General features: G+C 49.0%; 4 protein-coding genes across 4 annotated transcripts; 2 read left to right on the top strand and 2 right to left on the bottom strand.

Annotated features, from left to right (window-relative positions):
* HOO65_030671 (uncharacterized protein) lies at nucleotides 1–3549 on the bottom strand (the record flags this gene model as incomplete). The annotated part of the gene is made up of 2 exons (XM_071001809.1): nucleotides 1–2828; nucleotides 2877–3549. 2 exons carry the CDS (start codon nucleotides 3547–3549, stop codon nucleotides 1–3), a joined length of 3501 nt encoding a protein of 1166 aa, XP_070860350.1.
* Nucleotides 3550–5174: 1625 nt separating this feature from the next.
* On the bottom strand, nucleotides 5175–7621 carry HOO65_030670 (pH-response regulator protein palI/RIM9; the record flags this gene model as incomplete). Its single annotated transcript, XM_071001931.1, has 2 exons — nucleotides 5175–7363; nucleotides 7435–7621. The coding sequence occupies 2 exons, from the start codon at nucleotides 7619–7621 to the stop codon at nucleotides 5175–5177; spliced, it is 2376 nt and encodes a 791-aa protein (XP_070860349.1).
* Nucleotides 7622–13315: 5694 nt separating this feature from the next.
* On the top strand, nucleotides 13316–15365 carry HOO65_030669 (ABC1 family protein C10F6.14c; the record flags this gene model as incomplete). The annotated part of the gene is made up of 2 exons (XM_071002005.1): nucleotides 13316–14106; nucleotides 14162–15365. 2 exons carry the CDS (start codon nucleotides 13316–13318, stop codon nucleotides 15363–15365), a joined length of 1995 nt encoding a protein of 664 aa, XP_070860348.1.
* Nucleotides 15366–18733: 3368 nt separating this feature from the next.
* On the top strand, nucleotides 18734–20252 carry HOO65_030668 (Neuronal-specific septin-3; the record flags this gene model as incomplete). The annotated part of the gene is made up of 2 exons (XM_071002157.1): nucleotides 18734–19149; nucleotides 19208–20252. 2 exons carry the CDS (start codon nucleotides 18734–18736, stop codon nucleotides 20250–20252), a joined length of 1461 nt encoding a protein of 486 aa, XP_070860347.1.
* Between the last annotated feature and the right edge of the window lie 224 nt (nucleotides 20253–20476).

Raw genomic sequence — 20476 nt, 5'->3', positions numbered from 1 at the left:
TTAATCGCCATCGCGCGTAGACCCAACCAGCAGCTCCTTGATCCCTTGGCCGCCACAAATCCTGACCGGGGCATTGGAATTGGACATGTTGTAGACAGCTCCGGCCCCCGCCCCCACTTCTACTTCTACCCCTCCCGGGACCTGAATCATATCGAGAACAGCCTCCAAATTCAGTTGTGCCGGGGAAGCTGCAGGTTCGTTAGGATATCTATAGCCATCGTGAAGGTCGTCTAGATGCTGGCCGATAACTCCATGTGGGCTCTTGCGTGGCAGTCCGCCGGTCTCGCCATCAAAGCGAGGCAGGGGTGGCTGCGACTGTAGCTGTGATTGCTGCTGATCATGGGCCTTGTCCCGCACCCGAGAAGTATTGATTTGCATAGTGCTAGACATACGAGCTGTCGATAGTACGGAAACCGGGTCAGGGAATTGCCCTGCTAGGGCATGACTATGGCCATGACTCTGGTCAGGATTGAGGTAACTTGCACTAGCTGGCTGCTGCTTCCCAACATAATCGCGTTGTGCATGAGGCCGTCCCTGGTGCGTTTCCCATGATCCGTCATCGACCTTCCACAGACCGCTCGGAATCAGCATATCCAGGTCTACGGGTCTCATAGGAGCTGGATATTTAGCCATAGATGGGACAGTAATGGCCCTAGTCTCGCTCTCAGCCTGCTTCCGCCGCTCCAGAACCTGGATCTCTGCTGCGTTCATGTACAGCGGATATGCCTGCGCTCTGAGGTTATCCTTCATCTTCTGGCTGGCATTGACGCCGATCCCATACGGCCACGGAGCGTCGGGGATAGGCACTAGGAATTTAGCTGAAAAGCTAACAAGCGCCTCTGTCCGACCAGCTGCCGCGCCAAAAGCCGATGATGGCTTTGGGACCTGGGCATGTATCCTTCCAATCAGCTCTTGGGGAGGCCGATACGTTGCGTTAAGTTGAGAACATCCTTTGTTTTCTGGGGAGTATCTCCTTGTCTCGCTATTGTCTTGTCTATCCAGCTTTTGATTCTGTCCTGGGTCTTGGCCCTGGCCCTGGCCCTGGCCCCCAAACTTGCAGTCGTAGTTCATCGCAACAGGCAGCTGCTGGAACTTGGGGCTGTACTCCTCGAAACTGCAGTATATGCAATAGTCATCCTGGCTCTCTGGTGTGGCATGGGGATAGTAGTGACGGATTTGAGGTCGAGGCTGGGCGTAAGACGAAAGCTGTTGCTGGACTGTCTGAGATTGAGCCGACACAAGCGACTGATAGCCGGTCACCGGGAGTTGGCCATCACCATGTTGAGGGCTCAACTGGTGGGTCTTTACTTGGGCAGTCTGTGCATTTAGGTTGCCCATTGGATGATGGGGCTGAAAGCCCGGTGGGATCCCAAAATATCCGTTTCCACTAGTACCACCTCCTCCAACTATGCTACCAACACCGCCTAAAAGTTGAGACCGGTTCTCCGAGTGTGAATGCGGATAACGCGGCCGTTGATGGGCCTGTGCCAACTGCTCGCCGCAGTAGGGGTGAATATAGCCCGATGGCTGTAACTGCTGAGGTCGTGTGATTGTAGGCGGCGCTGTGTGGGTCCCAGTAGGATGAACCCCGGGATAAGACCGGGAAGATATAGCCGTCCCTACTGTCGCTATCGAAGGAGTGCTAGAAATGCCAGAGAGTGGCAGCTGACCCATAAATGGCGGCAGAGCCTGCAACGCGGAGCCGCCCGATGGATCGGCCAGAAACTTGGCTGTCTGAGCCGCCATGGGCGTGGGGGCTACAGGCCCTGAGCCGTCAGCGACAGCTGCAGGGGACAAAGGTGTGCATGTAGCATTTTCAATACCTAGATTGTGTGTAGTAGCTGACAGCAAGCTGGGTATGCCCTGGCTCCTCGTCAAAGCACTTATGGCCATATTAGACCGGCCATTATAGTAGAAGCTTCCAACATCGCTGGCCGACTGTGTAGGTAAAGAGTGGCGAGGTTGTGCTTCAGAAGAGGGAACACGCGTTGCAGTCAGAGGTTGGCCCATGTCCGAGACGTGGCGAAATCGAGGCTTGTTGGTGCTACCGCCGCTAATTGAGAGTGTGTCTAGAGCAGTAGAGGCCATGGTCTGCTTCGAGGCAACTCTAGGCTGCCGTGGCATCTTGATGGACTCTCGGAGGTCTTCCATTTGCTTTTCAATATGGCAGGCCTCGGTGTGCTGGCTCCAAGTTCTTTCGCCAGCTGGCGGCATCGATGCCAACATCTTCCCAAGGCTCTCTAAGGTCGAGCTTGACGCGGAGGCACTAACCGAACGATGTGATGGTGGAAAGTTCGGCTGCTCTGTAGCATCTTCGAGATCAGCATCCGTGTCTGTGTCAGCACCCGTACCCGTACCTGTACCTGTGCCTGCGCTTGTGCTTGTACTAGTGCCTCTAAAGATCCCCTTCAACGCCGACTTGCGGTTCTGTCGACGGTCACACCGAGACTCGTGGTTTGCGAAAACAGCAGTCGAGCACGAGGATGACGAGGCACGTGATCGAGCGCATGTGTCGATACTTTGACCTCCATCTGAATCTGGTGAGTGGCTATGGCTAGCGAAAGGCGGGAAGCAGAAAAGATGCTGTTGTTGTTGCTGCTGTTGCTGCTGTTGTTGTTGTGGTTGTTGCTGTAGCCTGTCTGAACAAGACGCACTCTGGGCCTGTCCATTAAGAGCAACATTTGACATGCCCATAAAGAAATACTCGGGCTTTCGCACATTTCCACCGAGACCGCCGCCGCACTTGGTCGTGAATTCCTCGGCAGTCGGCCGCAAACTTGAAACAGAAGCGGGTGATGCCTTTTTAGCAGAGCCACCAGGGTCCAAATCTATTAAAAAGAAGTGTTAGAAACATAAAAACATGAGCGGAAAATAACGGGGAAGAAAGGCAACCAGCTCGCCTTTATCATTGCCACCGTCATAGTTTGGGCCGTATGACTTGCCGTCGTGTATGTCTAGAGCAGACAAGGACCGAAGACCGGGGCATGAACGTGCTAACGCCCGGTCTGGTGTACGTGAAGGCGAGAAATTTCGGAGTGTGTCTGCCTCGATTTCGATTTCCGAATCAGCCTTAGTCAGCAGGAGAGCCTTGAAACGCTCAGTGGGGAGTAGATTGCCGTCTTTTAACGGTGTCTTGGCTCTATCACCCTCGGCACCAGCATCTCCTTCAGCATCCGGCTCGCTAGACATGGAGAACTCGCGGAAGCCAAGACGGACACCACCACTATCAATCTCCTCCGAATGAGAATTTGAATCAACACTCGAGCATGTCGCGCTATGTCCTCCAGTTCCTGAATGCTGGCTGGAGGAATGCTGACTGGAAGACTGCTGACTGGAAGAGCCCGAGACTTCCATTATCACTTCACGAGCCTCGTTTTGGTTAGGATTGGGATATGAAGCGAGGCTAAACAGTGACTTAAGTGTGAAGTTTGATAAAAGGAGCTTTCTCATGCTCCCATTAGCTACTTCCTCTACGTTGCCAACCGGGGGCTTTTTTTCAGGCTTGGAGATCGGCAGCGGTAGTGGCTTCTCGGAAGACGACTCAGCCATGGCTGGCAGAAACAAAGAAGAGATGGCTAGAGGAGATATAAGCGGTACGATAGATGTAGTATTATCAGTAGTAGTAGCGGCAGTGGTAATAGTAGTAGTGGTAGTAGTAGTAGTAGTAGTAGTAGTAGTAGTAGTAGTAGTAGTAGTAGTAGTAGTAGTAGTAGTAGCAGTAGTAGTAGTAGTAGTAGTGGTGGTAGTAGTAGTAGTAGTAGTAGCGGTAAGTAGCAGTAAGTAGTAGTGGTAGTAGTAGTATCAGTAGTAGCAGCGGTAGTAGGAGTAGCAGTAGCAGTAGTAGTAGTAGTAGAGATAGCAGTCGTAGTGGTAGTAGTAGCAGTAGAGATAGCGGTGGCAGCAACGATGTAATTGAGGTGGGACAGGCCTGAGGCAAAAATATATCTCGAACGGCTATGTCATCCTCTATTATAGATATGTAAACAATTTCGAGCGCGTCCCAAAATCAAGTCAACAAGTTCCATGTTATGTTTCTGCTATTGCTTCCCTCGACTTTCGCCAGATCACGTCTAGCTCTGGCCCATTAACGTTGATTACGTCGCGGATGCTACCATCTGGCAGCTTCCCGTCGACCTCGCTTCTAGCTTCCAGTTCCTCGGCTTCCGAACCTAGCCCCAAGCCATTGTTTACAATGTCACCACATCCCCGCTAAATCCAGTCTCTAACGGGGCAAGTGCGCGCATCATCGCCAAAATGAACGGGCAACCACTCAATGAACACGAGCGGAGGGCCTTGTGGCGGCATACGCGCCCTTTATGATGAGGTAGCTACCTATCTCTTTACTTATGATTACCAGTAGCTCAAGAAATTACCCCGCGGGTGAGTATCCTAAGCAACTATCTACCAATTAAACGAACAACATCACTCCTAGTGTCTCGCAGAGGGAAGGCGACCTGCCAAAGCAAAGGGCAGTTGCGTGTCTACCGAATCATCATCATAGCGCCATTGCGTGATGTGGGAAGAAAGCAATACAAGGCATGTGTATAATGAGTACAAGCAACGTGGTTTTATCAAGGAAGCAACTAACAAAAGAGTAGTCTACAGTTACTCCAAGGGGCCATGACGTCATCAACAACACATAATAGGATGTTACGTTACACACGGATTTCCATCCTTCACTCTCATCACATCAACATGCAAAGCAAAGCCCATGTTCATTTCCACAACATTGATTGCAGTGTAATCTATCAAACAACTAAAGCAGGACTTGAATATCAAAAAATGGCCAAATAAATAAAAGCACTAATACGATGCCAACCCAGATCGAGGGGGAAAAAAAAAGCACAGAGACAACACAAGACGCCGGTTGGTATGCCAAGGAAAGAAACCTTCATAGGCGCAAACCAAACATAGCAAAAAACAACAAAAACAAAGGATCCAATCAACGTGGAAAAAAAAAAAGCAAAAATACCAAGAGTGAAAAATGCAAATGGTAGAGGGTATCAACAGGCCAGAAACTGTCAAGCATACGACATAAATAGACGAACGGTATATGCTTTTTTTGGAAAAGGATGGGTAATGTAGAAAGCGGGTAGGGAAGAAAAAAGCAAAATGACTAGCCACAAAAGACTCATGTAGTATCGACCATCCACCGTTGTAGTGTTGGTTTTTTTCTACCGCCGGCCAGGCAGCGCAAAGTCAGGGTTACTGTTAAGAAGCATGTCCTGGCGCTGCTGAGCCGGAGGTGGTCTTCTAGAGCCGCCGCCGCCGCCTACCCATGGACCACCCTGTCCTGGACCTGGACCAAGATTTTGGCGAGGCCGAGGTCTAGGACCAGGGCCATGGCCGGGGCCCCTAGGTCCTCCCATAGGCCCTCCGCCGCCAAATGGAGGCATTGGCGGTGCATTAGGGTTCCAGCGAGGGTTGATTCCGCGCTGCGAGATGGATGTAAAGTTAGACACATCAGACTCGCAACCAGGACTACGCGGGTCGCTCTTCCCAGGGATGTCATCGATTGTGACCTCGGGCGGAGTAATCATGATTTCATGAGACGGCGGTGCAACAGGCATAGGCGATATTGGTGGGTTGTCATAGCGGGGGTCAACGTCCTCGTAGTAGGCACCGTGGCCAGGAGGTCCATTTTCGGAGATTTTAGACGGCGATGGCTCGCGGCCAAGAGCAAGCGGAGACGGAAGGGCAGATGGACGAGCGGTATTCCCCCAACCGTTATTAGGACTAGGGGGAACAGAACCATTATCAGGTCCATCTGGACCATCCTGGCTGTACTTGCTAGCAGCGCTGACAAAGGTCTGACGGGGGCCATCACCAAGACGGGGGGGTTGCGGTGCTCCATCAAGTTCAACGTCTACCTTAGCTTCCTGAGGCGACTCACTCTTAAGGCTAGCCTTGGGTTCAGTAGGACTACCCTCCATCTCAAACGCAACAGGTGCCGGGCTGCCACTAGCTGGTGGAGCTGTGGCGGCAAGATCGGCAGGCAGAGGGGGAGGAGACTCGGCCCTTGGTAAGTTGAGATCACTTGCATCGGGGTTATTTTCAGTTTCAAAGTTGAATTCCCGCATGGGGTTTGTGGGGTTTTGGGCATTGTCCGAGGTGTAGCTGTCAATAACAAGCTGTTGCTGGGAGTAAGGCACATAGCTATTAGGGTTGTTGTCATTATTGCTATTGTTCCCAATATTGTTGTAGCCGTCGTTGTTGGGGATCATGTTGTTGTTGTTGTTGTAAGTGTCTACGTAGCCGTCATTGTATCCACCTTGGTTCATGTTCATATTGTTGTGAGGCATGTTGTAGGTGTCCTGGTAGTTGTTGTAGCCATTGTCGTTCTGATAGTTGGCAGGTGGCTGGCGGGGGCGCCCTGGGCCACGGGGGCCTGGTCCGTATCCGCCTCGGGGGCCATAACTGCTACCATCACCGCGTCTGGGGCCGCCATATCCATTTCCATTGTTGGGGTAGTTATTAGGACCATTGTAGCCTCCACGGCTACCGCCACGACCATAGCCACCACGCCCACGGAAATTCTGAGGGCCGCCGCGGCCAGAGTAGTTGTTGAAGCGATCGACAGAGGCATTATAGTTTCCAGCATACATAGACTGGCCATTGTCAATGGGGTTGCCGTATTGGTCAACTTGGGGAGGGGCAGAGTTGGAGCGAGGAGGGCCTCCATATCCTCCCATATTTACAGGAGGAGGGGGCAGAGGCATGTCGTTGTTTTGGTCGGCAGAGTTCATCCTGTGAATGGAGTTTTGGGAGGTTAGAGGTATGCGCTCTTCGCTAACCTGACTATTAGCCTTTTCCTTTGAGCTTTCAAAAGTAGCAAATGCAGTGTGACCATCCGAAGTGCTCTTATTGACGCTAGGGACAGCAGGGATTGCAGGGATTGCAGGAATAGAAGGGACCGGCGCTACGGCCGCATTGGCGGCCTTGATGGCGTTTTCGCGGTTGTAAAAGTTCTCGCCGCTCATTTCAGCGTGCTCAGCAATCTTCTTCTTTCTTGACTTGCGACTAACCAGAGTGCGACGCATGGCACAAGCCATAATTGAACCTAAGCCAAGCAAAATGGTAGCCCCAAGAACAACATAGGAACCCCATCCTAGATGAGGGATGAAGACAAGAACATCGGCGAGGAATGCAAGTAGAGACACAAGGAAAGAGAGAAAGTTCATGATAGTAACGGCCAGTAGATAACGTGAGGAGTGGGCGGCGGAACGGATGTGGGAAGTGAAAGCCATGACCATGGTAACGAGAGTCAACAAGCAGGCGATAGGATGGACAATGAGAAGAGTCGTCAAGTTGTTACGGGTGTTGCTAGGCAGATTGAAGTCGGATTCTTTAGTAGTATCGGTAGCTTATGATGGGTGGCATGCCAAGTTAGTAGGGCGATCATTTTAGCACAGACGAAATCGATGGAAAGCTTACAGACTTTGTAGCCGACCTGGAAGCCGCTACAGTCGTCGACATGGCAGAAGCCAAAGACTCCATAGTCAAAGTCGTTGAAGGTGCCCAGAGGCACGCCTTTGATAACGGGCGTCGAAAGCACCGAAAGCACCAGCAAGCCAAAAGCCACCACCAAGATTAACGACAATGGGGTCGCTGGACGAAGCATGGCGGCAGGAGATCCAAAAAGGCCAAGATCCAGAGGGAGGAAGCAACCGAAAGAAACAAGCCGGCGCCTTCAAGACGCGGCTTCATAAGAAGCTGTCGAGTAGCAGCAGTGGTAACAATGGTGTGACTAGTTGCTTTATAAGTTGCGATAGCAGACCATCTGTGACAGCCGCGTAGAATGAGGATGCCAGCAACAGCGGCTCGACACTTTGAAGGCTGGTTGAATTCGACGATAGTTTGAAGAGCTTCTGGAGACTGACAGTAGTATGAATGGAGTGATTATTTCAACGAAGATTGATGGCAGATGGAAGACATAGATGAAGTAAAAATTGGTGATAAAAATAAGAAAGTATCGATGAGGAAGCCTGCCAACAGGGAGCAGCGAGGGCTTGTTGATGTTGTTAAGCGACCAAGTCTAGGATAAAAGGCAAGCCAGGAATGCTGGACGGACGGCCGTGAAGGATAAAAAGGGAATAAGAGGGAAGAAAAAATGAGAGAAAGAGGAGGCGTGGAGATTCCAGTCACGAGCTGCTGTTGGCAGCCAAGAGACAATGTGAAGCAAGAAACAAAGTTCAAGCAAAAAGAGTGAACGAAGAGGAAAGAAAAAGAAATTCAAGGAATAAAGAAAAGAAAAAAAAAAAAAAAAGACACGAAAACAGAGAAAGAACGAAAGCACAAGGAAAGTAGCATCCAAAACGTCACTGACGACCTTGCCTCTTTCCCTTCTTGTGCCTGGTGCCTGGCTAGCTTCTGTCCCTTCCTAACTTTCTCTCGCTTCTTTCCTTGTACGCAGCACGACATACCCCTGTCCACTATCCCAAAGTTATTAGGAGCGGGTAACACTGGATAAGACAACCCACTCAAAGGCACAGACATACGAGTAGCCTAAGCGGAGATTCCAACAAAGCAAGGGCCATGTCAGACTTAAGTCCAGAATGAAGACCAAGAAAGCCGGCCCCCCCATGCCGGCTGGCTGCGGTCTAGTTATCTTCAACCTGCGAGACATCGGCTTGAAAACAAAGGAAGGAAAGAACAAATAGAACTTGGAGACGCATGCGGTCCTAGCCAGGGTAGCTTTGGTTTTTTTTTTCTCTTGGGCTGGGGCGTTTGTCGCCATGGCTGTTATACCAAGACGCAATGTGCCAGGCACCAAGCCAAGTACAACAGTGGTAATTGGCTCTTGTATCATGCTGTGTCAGCCTGTCTTGTCCCACGGTAGTTGCTTTGCTTTCTTTCTTACTCTTTCTTACTCTCGCTCTTTCCCCGAACCTTGCACTGCACTACAAAACGCAGGTACGAAAAAAAGAAAAAAAAAAAAAAGTCACCGATCCCTGGGGCTCCACTTTGTTCGTTCCTCTTCTTTTTCCTTCCCACTTTTATTCCTATTTTGCTGCCTTTCTGTTGCTTCTTGTCCCTTTTCTCTGTTTCTGTTGCTGTGCCCGCGCTGCATGTTTCCCCACTCCTTTTTGTGTCAATGTATAACTAGCATCATACGAAAATATAACAAGAGCCATTGCGCCTGGGCCAGACAGCCAACATTACTAAAAAAGCTTTCGCCAGGCCAGGCCGGTGACAGTCGAAAGACCTGGATGATGATTCGAGGGAATTCACGATGTGTCATTAGCTTGCTCGCAAATTACAGTATGCAAACAAACACTCAGGCTAAGCTTCCTCGAGGCTGAAGTGCGTCACTGGGATACGTATCCATTTGCACAATTCACTTCTCGGCCTAATTAGGCCATCGCACTGCCCAAAAAAGTAGTTTCCTTTTCTGTTCTTCGTCCTGCTCTTTCTCTCGTCGTTGCTTTTTTTCTCTCCTTCCTGTAACCCTAACTTACTGAACGTCTACACAATACTGCATTTGCATTGTCTTCTCTTCCGTTTCTCTTTTGCATCTATTCTGTTCCTGTCTTTTTTTGGGGTCTTTTGCCTGGACGAAGGATCCCTTGGACACTAGCCATATTTGGTTTCACCTTTTTTAGAGGAGGCTTTGGGGCTTGCTCCTGGCTGGCTTCCTTCTACAGTGCACACAGTCGAAATCCTGTTATGTTGCTCCCCATGTCAGTACCAGCCTGATATCTAGTTTTCCTAAGCAAGCAATAACGCGCAACAGAAGAGTTGACAGGGAAGTTCCGGTCCAGAGGGGGGGAAATAGGAGTCTTGCTCAATATCGACAAACTCTAAAATGTGTGGTTGTGTCATCATTTAATCTCAGCAAAGGTGGGCCAGCTAATAATCAGTCACCAATCACAGCTACGCTGTCATCCTAATAAGCTGACGATATCCGTCTTATCCTACATTGTCTAAGCTACTTGTGCAAGCTGCAGTCGCCCTCGACTGCCGTTACGCATGCTGCGTCGTCAGTCAGACGTTGGACAGCAGTTACGACACGAGGCTTGGTTCCCGCTCTCTCTCCCTTGAGGGCTACATGCCTCCATAAGCCACAGGCTAGGATTGTTGTTGTTTTTGTTTCTAGGGTGGTTCGGTGCTTGGTGATTTACAGATGGTGTTGGTTTCGTAGCCCCGTGGGCCCTAAAACAAAGCCCATATAATAGCCAAGGCAGCCAGGTAATGATACCCCCCCATCAGTCAACTTCAGATTCGCAAGACAAGGCTGTGAAACAGCCCGTAAACAAAGTAATGTCCTTTCTTACGGTGATAAGAGATATTACTTTCATGGTGTACAATACTACCTTTTCATCTAGGGAGATAATTCAGATATTCATTTGTATGTCCGTCTCCAGCCTAGCCCCTGCTTCTCTCGTTTGGTTCCTGAAGTTAGGTTATATTATTTATCTGGCATAGACCGACCCAGCACATTAGCCCTTGTTTTACATGTGGCCATTGTTTATTTTATCAGGGGTCCAATGCCATCATTCTAATTCATGTCGAAGAAAAACAACGAAGGGCCATCCGCGCTTGCCAACCTTCCCCAACAACCCCCTGGATCAGATAACCCAATAAAGGACGTCATTACCGGTCAGTTAAAGCTATAGCGATGAAAGACACGAGAACTTAAGAATGAAACTAGATATGCTCCAGGGCTAGCTGGCCTTATCTTGGCCTGGCCGGAGCTGGTCATAGTAGCAGCCCCCAAATTGGTCGGTCACTCAGTCGGTCTATCGGCCATCCAGCCACTATGATTGAACTTGAACTGGCACAGATCGTCGACGTGCCTCTCCCCGGCTATACCTTGGGGCTATTCCAAAACTCCCAAGGCCCACATAATGTGGCACCAGATCGCAGGGTGTCCAAAACTTTCACTTCTAGACGCATTTGTTCTAGGCAATGTATGTAATGGAGCGAGCGATGTTGGAAGCGAGGCTATTTTGACAAGTTGATGCAGATATCAGAAAAGCGATAGCACGCACGAATAAGACTTGAAGCAAACATACACGAGAATAATACTTACTTATATATGGCCCGGGCTAGTGCCACATAGGGCTACGCGGAGTCCATAACAAAGCCGCCGATAAGCACCCTTACCTTGCGTATGATGAAATCATCTTCAAGATTGAATTATGAATTCTAAATGTGGACTATCACTTGATTCCATCTATCAACTTAGTTTGCCTTACCAAGTTTTCATCTTTTGTAGACTACCCCGTATCTGAGCCCAACTGTTTTTTGGCAGTACCACTTGGAGATAACGGCTTCTATAAATGAGCAGCACTGGGAAGTGGGCTACCTTAACTACTGCGAATTCAATGGCCATGTTGTTCACCGCAGGTATTTGCATTGCCAGCAATTCCAGCTGTCATGCGTTTTAAAGACTGTGGCACCACCCGGACCGTTGTAGTATGTATGTCCAAAAATGGCACCTCAAAGAATCCTAGGCCATACACAAAGAATGTTTGTCTGTCCTATCCTTCACAGTATAATGGAGATCATCACCCAAGAAACCTGGCTAAACCTGCTTAAAAGTCTTGAAGCAATATGGGAATGGGCGCGGCAGTTTGTGACAAGCTTTCCTTCACGGAGCATGTAGCTTGAATCAGAGACATGGCCGGCTGTCGTTCTCTTTGAAGAGCCAAGAACGGCATAACCTTAGCTTCCAATAGGAAGAGCCATGTCAGCGCCTCTCTTGATTTCTGTAGGCTAATGACATTGGTTCCCCTACTATCACTGCCTCGGATACCATCAATGACGCTACTCGTATGGGCAGTATCGTGGCGGTACTAGCAGGCAATGTTGACCACATCTTTTTCAGCAGTGCCGCGAGCAAGATCGCCTTCATCCCAACCAGCATACGGCCCAAGGGCCTTTGACGACAAGCTGGTTGTCCAGACAGATCTCAAGACATGCCTTCCCACATATTGCTGCATTTTCAACAAGGCCTGCGGTCTTATCAATGACTAGAGCTTGAGATAGGCTACTTTGTCCTGCTTGATATAGACTATTTGACGACAACCATTATCCAAGACTGGAATCTGGAATTCCTTGATTTCATTCCACTACTCCACAAGCCATCCATAAGAAGCATTATTGCGGCGGCCAACGATATAGCATATAGCCATTGAGCCTCAGGGCAAACCAAGGGTCGATTCGAGAAGCGGGAACATCTCTTGCATCAATGGGTTTGATGCCAGCTTGCTCGCAAGAGATAGCGAGCGTAGTGTGAGTCTTGTGGGTATGCTAACTTACAAATCCAAATCTAAATAATAGTATATAAAATACCATGTTTCAACGGCCAGCCAAGCACGGCCGACAAAGATAAAGTGCCACGTTCATACGGCGACCTTGAAAGGACAAATTTTATCGGTTCCTTTTGGGGGCGGAGGCTTTTTTATGATTACAAATACCCAGAAGTTCAACATGTGTGGCATCTTGGGTATTTCAATGGTAATGGTACAGAGTTTCTGGGGACCACAAGATGCTGCTGTATCGTGTGATTATGGGAACATAAACCTGGAACTTCATGTTAATAGATTCTTTTATGCTGCAGATTCAAGAGAAGAGGCGGACTAAAACAGGAAGAAGATTAGCAAGAGCTAATAACGTAATGTTGTTGCACAATGAGTTGCATAGAGTGAGTGATAAAGGGCGGCATAAGAGTAACCCCAGGCTCATCGCTGGCCATGTTTTAGCTCTTCGCCGGAGTCGTTTGTCTCATGGCTCACCAACATTCGGCGTTAGAGTCATGTAAACCCTATTCCTTATTATAACCCTCAATCCATTCCTCTCAAGGCATTGTGGGGAGCGAGGGCTGAGTAGCTGTTGCCTTGCCTCTACTACTGTTTCAAGAGGTGCGTGTGAAGGCTATGCTCACATCTGTGTTTTACCTGAGTTTAGAAGAGGAAACCGGACTAATCTGAGTTAGAAATTGAGACAGAGAAATTGACAACCGTGTGTAGTCGTATTGCAAGACAGCAAGGCCGTCTATTTGCCATTCGAGTTTTGGAGAGACGGGCCTAAGTTTGCCCTTCTGAAGCTGAAGGAGTTCGTCTGAAGTCGCGGGAAAAACGGAGACGGAGACAATAGAGACCGTCATTAAAAACGCCACAAACCCTAGGGTTAGAGCACATTCTGGGTTGAGATCAAGCGAGCACAAAAATGAAGGTTGGAACGCTAACAAAATGCGGCCTGATTATTAAGGCTGTTTATTTCATTGCTCGCTACCATTTTGTTGTATGGCAGTGTCGGCCTGTTCTCTACTGGTCACCAGATTCCATCGTCATTACAAAGCAGTACAATCATGCTTCGGATTGCACGAGGCTTTCGGCCGTCACCCCCACACGTGGCCACCATCACAGGTGCCAACGCAACCAACTATTGTACACGACATTGTCTTCATACTACCCCGAAGCAACCTCAAAAATCGCCAAACTCAGGATTCGAGCCACTACGCCCGCCGTCGCCTGAATCTCTCGGCAAGCCATATGCCGCACGCACATACGCCACGCAATGGCGATGGGGCCGGCGGTTGCTGTTGGCCACGGCGCTTGGCGGCGCAGGATATCTAGGCGATAGGCACTTTTTTGCTGGTGGCATGACGCGTTCACTGCGCACCTTTGCATTGGGCTTGGTGGTTGCAGCGGACTATAAGCTGAACTTCCGGCCAGATCCATGGTTTGCAGGGGATCCGCATGAGCTACACCGACGCAATGCCGAGCGGCTTTCGCAGCTGATACGTACCAATGGAGGCGTATACCTTAAAATCGGCCAGGCTATTGCGATGCAGACAGCCATCCTGCCGCCCGAGTTTCAGGCTATGTTTGCGCGCATGTTTGATGATGCCCCGCAGGATAGTTGGAGCGATGTCGAGGCAGTCATACGGGAAGACTTTGGCGGCCGATCAGTCGAAGAGGTTTTCGGTGTAAGCTTCACGGGCGATGAAGGTAAAGGGCTGATGGAGAGGCGGGCCAGAGCAAGTGCCAGCGTGGCACAAGTTCATTGGGCAAAACTTGGTGACGGGAGAGAGGTTGCCATCAAGGTCCAAAAGCGAGATATTGTGAAGCAGCTGGCGTTTGATTTGTGGACATTCAAGTAAGGCTTCCATTTCCAGCCTTTTCAGGCTCTTAGCTAACCCATTTCTTACCAGAGCCATAACCGGCATCTACTCATGGGCTTTCGAACTGCCACTCATGAGCCTTGTTCCGTATATTTGCGAGCGGTTGAAACTAGAGACGGACTTCATCAATGAGGCTACGAATTCTCGTAAAATGCGTGATTTGGTCAACTCTGAACCATTACTCCGCGACCGCGTTTACATTCCTGCTATATACGATGATCTGACGACTCGGCGTGTTATGACTGCTGAATGGATCGAGGGAGTTCGGCTACATGACCGTGAAATAATCTCTAGGCCGTGGTTGGACCGCACTAGCAATTCCACGCCAGGTGTCTCTTCCCCGCTTTCCACTCCTGAAACGTCTACGTCCCGGCAACAACCTCGAGTTCAGTCGCTGAATGAACAGCTCAAGCCTGCGCGCCAGGAGTGGCGTGGTAAAAACGGACAAGGCGGTCTTGGTGTTTCCCGAGCCGAAGTTATGCGAACCATCGTGGATCTATTTGCAGCACAGATCTTCCGTTGGGGCGTAGTTCACTGCGATCCACATCCAGGCAATATGTTTGTACGGAGGCTAGAAAACGGCAAGGCCCAAGTAGTCCTTATCGACCACGGGCTGTACGTCTACATGCAGCCCAAGTTCCGAGCAGAATATGCGCAGTTCTGGAAAGCGCTCATGACACTGGACAAAGCGACCGTCATGCGCATCAGCCGAAACTGGGGGATCGGGTCAGGCGAGGTGCTTGCTAGCGCAACATTATTGCGGCCATACCAGGGAGATGATACGCGGCGATTCCTAGACTCGCTCAAGGGGAAGAGTCGGGCGGAGCGGCAGGTGCTGACACGCGAGCGTATGAAGAAGACAACCCGCGAGTTTCTCCAGGACGAAACGTTGATGCCCAGAGAATTGATTTTCATCGGACGCAATATGCGGATTGTCCAGGGCATCAACCAGTCCATGGGATCGCCGGTCAACAGAGTCAAGCTCATGGGAGAGTGGGCAAGCCGTAGCTTCTACATGCAGGCTGACTTGACGCTGCTAGCCAGGATAGACTACTACATGCGCCACGTGATGTTTAAAGTCGTGATGGTAGTGTCAGATGTGGCGTTTTACTGGTTCTGGGTTAGACAAATGTTGGGCTGGGGCAAGGGCATGGAAGATGAGGTTGAGGAACGGATGAAAGAAGTAGCCAGCGGGTATGGCGTTGATCTACAGCATAAAGTGTTCAATGGATGAAGGAGTCGTGGGTTGGAAGGCACGAGTATGTATGAGCGTATAAACGTGATAAATGCATAGAGGGTATTAATGCACTTAAGCCGTATATGCATACCAGGAAAGCGGATATGCATAGTTGCCACTATACAACGTTAGTAGTCCCTCTCCCCCCATGTCAGACGTAATATAATATGAGGGTTGGCTGGGCTACTTTCTTTCATGCAGGTCCATTCTTTGTCAGAAAAGAAAAAAAAAAAAAAAAAAAGAAAAAAACCCTGCTTACTTTCTTGTTGCTTAGCTCTTCTTGTGGCGTTTTCTTTTGGTATTTTTATTGTTCGCGAAGCCGACTAGAATATTCTCTTAGATAATGAGGCGACAGGGCTAGGCCGGCCAGCGAGGGCCCAGTGAAGGGATAGGAGAGAAGCCCTTTTTGTGCGAGTATTCTCAGGCAAAGGCAAAATAATAAAAATGCAAGAAGCAGAGAGAAGAAGGCTTTCGCATAGTGTAGAGGTAGAGGGAAAGCCTATACAAACAAGGTTAGGTGAGAAGCTTTGAGGCATGAGACAAGTACAAGGCAAAAGGCAGAGGGCAAAAAGGTACAAGGTACTTAAAAACACAGCAAGACCCAAGACGCCATGTTTCATATCAACTAGGGGGAAGTAGTGTGATCCTTGTTCATGGCAATGTGGTACAGCCCCTGAATTCTACTTGCAATGCAAGTGGGCAAGCAGACAGGCAAACAGGGTTAGCTTCTGGATTCTGGCTTTGTGGTTCGTTAGGAGCGGAGATGAAGGAAGAGAGGGCGGCAGGTACAGAAGAAATGATACGGGAAACGATTAAGGAGATGATAAGGACAGATTAACACAGAGATACAGAGACACAGAGACACAGCGACACAGAGATATAGGAGTATAAGTTGGTTGCTGTATATTTAGGATAGAGTGGAGATTTCTCGGTCAGTGGGGACAATGCACCCCATTGCCTAACCCTTCCCTTCCCCCAAACCACAAGTACGTACAGAAGTACAAGTACAAGTGCTCTAACACAAGTACAAGCAACTGCTCATGCCCCCAAAGCTCCAGATTCCCCTTCCTCTCGGGAATAAGTCGTCTCGTTCTCGTCTGTATTTTGAGGCTACTTATTCGGCCTCTGATGCTGAATCTATTTCTGGTGACAGGAACAAGACAGCCAGACAAGCCCGGCTGAATCCTCAAACTTTCTGCGTATGTATGTATGTGCTCTCAGACATAGATGGAGGCTTCCTCTGCTACCCCTCTACGACTCCTTCAGGCTGTCTTACTCTGAAGCGAGCCCCCTGACGCAGCCCAAGGCATGGAAGGTGGGAAGAAAGAGAGGAAAAAGAAAAAAGAGCTAGTGAGAAATAAGCAGCGATCTGGGCTCTATGTGTAAGTGCAAGCTTTCTTGCATACGTGGAGAAGCTCTGTGCTCGGTGCTCGGTGCATGGGCTTGGGCAATGTACCTATACCTCATCGTTTACGTGATATCATACTACCTTGGGCTTTTGCTACTGGTGGTATTTTTCACGTGATCGAAAGACTCTATGACCGAACTTCCCAAGATACAAGCAGCAGGGTTTATTTTAAATTTGAGATGTCTACCTAGGTGATAGAAGTAATGGTACATAGGGCATCTGTGTACTTGCACACACACATATGTACCTCTTTGTCCCTTCCTTCCCTCTCATGAACGCCCAGACTTTCCAGTACAGCAGGAGCTCCTATCCAACCACTGGTCACTGGTATCCATTCCTCTGGCACTTTCCTCCCGTGTTTCTTGCTTCTTGGTTCTTGCCTTTCACTTAGCAAATACACGATTGATCAGTCAGCGCATGCCTCTCTAGGCCTGCGCACAAAATAAGTTTCGGTGTTTGCTTTGCCCCCTCTTTCGGCTTTCCCCTCTTCTCCCTCTTCTTCTCTCATCACCGCCATCATTATCATCATCACCATCAAAAAGAAGTCTTCGAGGAGTGACTTCCATCGCCAACTATAAAGAAGCCACTACAACCACAGCCTTGTCAATTTTCGAAGTCCCCTTTTTCTTGTTTCTTCTCTCCCTCTTTTAATTATTCTATTTTATTTTATTTTATTTCTCTCTCTACTTGTTTGCCTTATTAGGCCCTCATCCTCCTCGCCAAAATATCCAATTAACCACTTCCTCAAAATCACACCCTCTCGTCTTGGGTCTTCCCTGTAAGCCTATCATCGTCTTTTTCTTTCCCTCTGGACTTATTACTCCCGTCCACGTCCATGTTCTAACCCGTCCTCTCCCCTGTTTTCTAGTTCTTAGCACTAGGGCCCTGTTTCGCTTTTTTCTTTTAGGTGAAAGGCCCCCTCAAATCCCCAGAACCCAACATCAACCTTCCCAGGGCCTTGTTTCGGTCGTCTCTTTTGTTTTTTTTATTTCTCTTCTTTTCCCAACTCTCTGAAATCTGAGACACCCTCTTTTAAAGGAAAAAATACAAAAAAAAAAGACGAAAAAAACTCTAAACAATCCCCGATTCATCGTCATCCGTCCTAGATGACCTCACATCGGAGTCTTCACTTTGCTCCCGTCTACACAACCTTATTTCCCTTTTTTTCTTCTTTCTTTCTCCGCTTTCTAAAGTATTGATGTAAGTTAGACTACACACCTCCCTTCCTATTCTCTTCCCTCTGTCTCCTCCTTGACAACAGCCCCTCCCTCGACTCACAACGCAACCCACACAACCATCACCATCATATCCTGCTCAGTCAGGGTCCCCCACCCCCCCCCATCTGATATACCTACTTGCTTGCAATTGCGCCAGACCTGGCCAAGTCGGCACAAACAAAATACAAAAATACCCTCGGGATGTCGCAAACCGCCGATCGCAAAATGCTTCACATCCATCCAACCAATATCCACCATAGCAGTCCAAACAGGCTTTAAGTCTGTTCTAATCCCACCTCCTCTAGGCGTCCTCGTCTGCCCTTGAGCATTCTCTATCTTCCTCTCTTTTACCATCTATATTAACCACATCTTTTTCATACGCAGTCAACCAGCAAATAAAGTACGCCTTATCACATTCAACTGCAAGCGCCCTCGGTTTGCGACAGCCTAAGCGCCTTCTTCTACCACAAACTTGTATTGCGTCTCGTCTACTTACACAAACGAGTTCTTGTCTCGCCTTGGAACCTTGGCCTTCTCTTGCGCCCAAACACCTTGATCTTTGTATTCGCAAACTTTGGAATCTTATTTCAAAGCCCGCCTGTCTACCTTCTTTCAATCCTCCTTTACATCTCCTATCCCATTTACCATACTTCCTTCCTTAGGCTATTTAAATATCGCCAACACTACCAACTCCCCTCAGCTTTGTTTCCCCATCAGCACTAAACGAAGCAAATTTCATCATGTTACTAAGAAGAAGCAAGTCGAGCGACTTGAAGAGCAAAAAGGCCCGCGAGCAACAGGAACTTCTGCGCCAACAGCAGCAGAAAGCTATCCCTAAAATGCCGCCCAAGCTCCCCGAGTTCAACAAAGCCCAAGACCAACTCTCTAACGCATTCGGGGCCACCCATTTGTCACATGACGCCGTTTCAATCGTTTCAGTGCCGACTGAACCTTACTCAGCCCGTACTTCTATGGAACCTGGCCGCTATGTCGTCTCTAAACCTCCCCCACCTGTCCCCCAGTCCATCCCCTTTGATCCATACGCAAGGACCGAGAGCATGACCCACCGTGGCCGCTATAGCTATGCCAGCAGTGCCATTAGCACTATTAACAGTCCGCGCCGTGTGCGCCGTCGTAAGGATCCTACCCCATTCAAGTAAGTGCAGCCTTTGATAAACCATCTTGTTGTCCAACCAATACTGATTGCTTCGCAGCATCCTAGTTATTGGATCTCGTAACTCTGGCAAAACGTCTTTTCTTGAATTCCTAAAGACTGCGCTAGCTCTACCACCAAAGAAGAGATCTCGCAAAATGGAAGATGATGAGCCTGTCTACCGCGCGCCTCAAGGAAACTTCATTCCTCACTATTTAGAAACGGAGATTGATAACGAACGCATTGGTCTCACCCTATGGGATTCCGAGGGTCTCGAAAAGAACGTGGTTGATCTCCAACTTCGTGAAATGCTGGCCTTTTTAGAAAGCAAGTTTGAAGACACATTTACCGAAGAGATGAAGGTTGTTCGTTCGCCTGGTGTCCAGGATACCCATATCCATGCTGTCTTCTTAGTGCTTGACCCTGTCAGATTGGACCAAAACATTTCTGCGTCACGCGCCGCCACCAATAGCTTCAAAGGCCCCCACGCACGTGTCCTGGGCGGCTTAGATGAAGACCTCGACCTTCAGGTCCTCCGCACTCTAAACCGAAAAACGACAGTAATTCCTGTCATTTCAAAGGCTGATACCATCACATCCAAGCACATGGCCGTATTGAAGAAAAGCGTTGCTGAGAGCCTGAAGAGAGCCAATATCGATCCACTATCTTCTCTAGGACTCAATGAAGATGGCTCAGACTCTAGCTGCATTGATGAGACGGATGAATACGAGATTGCCACTAGCAATGGTGCTCCCAATAACGTCAACTACGAGACTATTGGTCACGCCATTGGAGACCCCAATGAACTCCCTTCCAATGGAGCCGTTTCAGACCCCTCTCATCGCAATAGCGTGTCAGATGAGACACCAATGCTGCCGCTCTCCATCATCAGTCCAGATCTATACGAACCCGGCGTAATGGGCCGTCAGTTCCCTTGGGGCTTCGCCGACCCATACAACGAGGAGCACTGCGACTTCATACGCCTCAAAGAAGCTGTGTTTTCTGAATGGCGTGGGGATCTACGTGAGCTAAGCAGAGAACAGTGGTACGAGGGCTGGCGGACAAGTAGGCTTAAGCTGCGTACTTCCAACAGCATAAGACGATGATGGTATGGGGTTGTTTTAAGATGATTTTCTGCAAGACTTTTTTGGCTTGGCGTTTTTTTACTTTGCCTTTTACTGTTTTCTTTCTTTCTCCGACGTTGGGGCCCTTTTTTTCTTTGTCATTTCTCTTTTCTTTTAACCCGAGATTCCCTCTTTTTATATTGTTGTTTTTGTTTGGTTACACATGATTTGTCTATTGTTAGCGCCACCCTAAATATGAAGTCTCG

Source organism: Ceratocystis lukuohia, assembly GCF_044167205.1.
Source record: "Ceratocystis lukuohia strain C4212 chromosome Unknown Supercontig3_pilon, whole genome shotgun sequence".
NCBI lineage: Eukaryota > Fungi > Ascomycota > Sordariomycetes > Microascales > Ceratocystidaceae > Ceratocystis > Ceratocystis lukuohia.
Note: the sequence above shows the minus strand (reverse complement) of the source record. Positions and strands in the feature narration are given on the sequence as shown.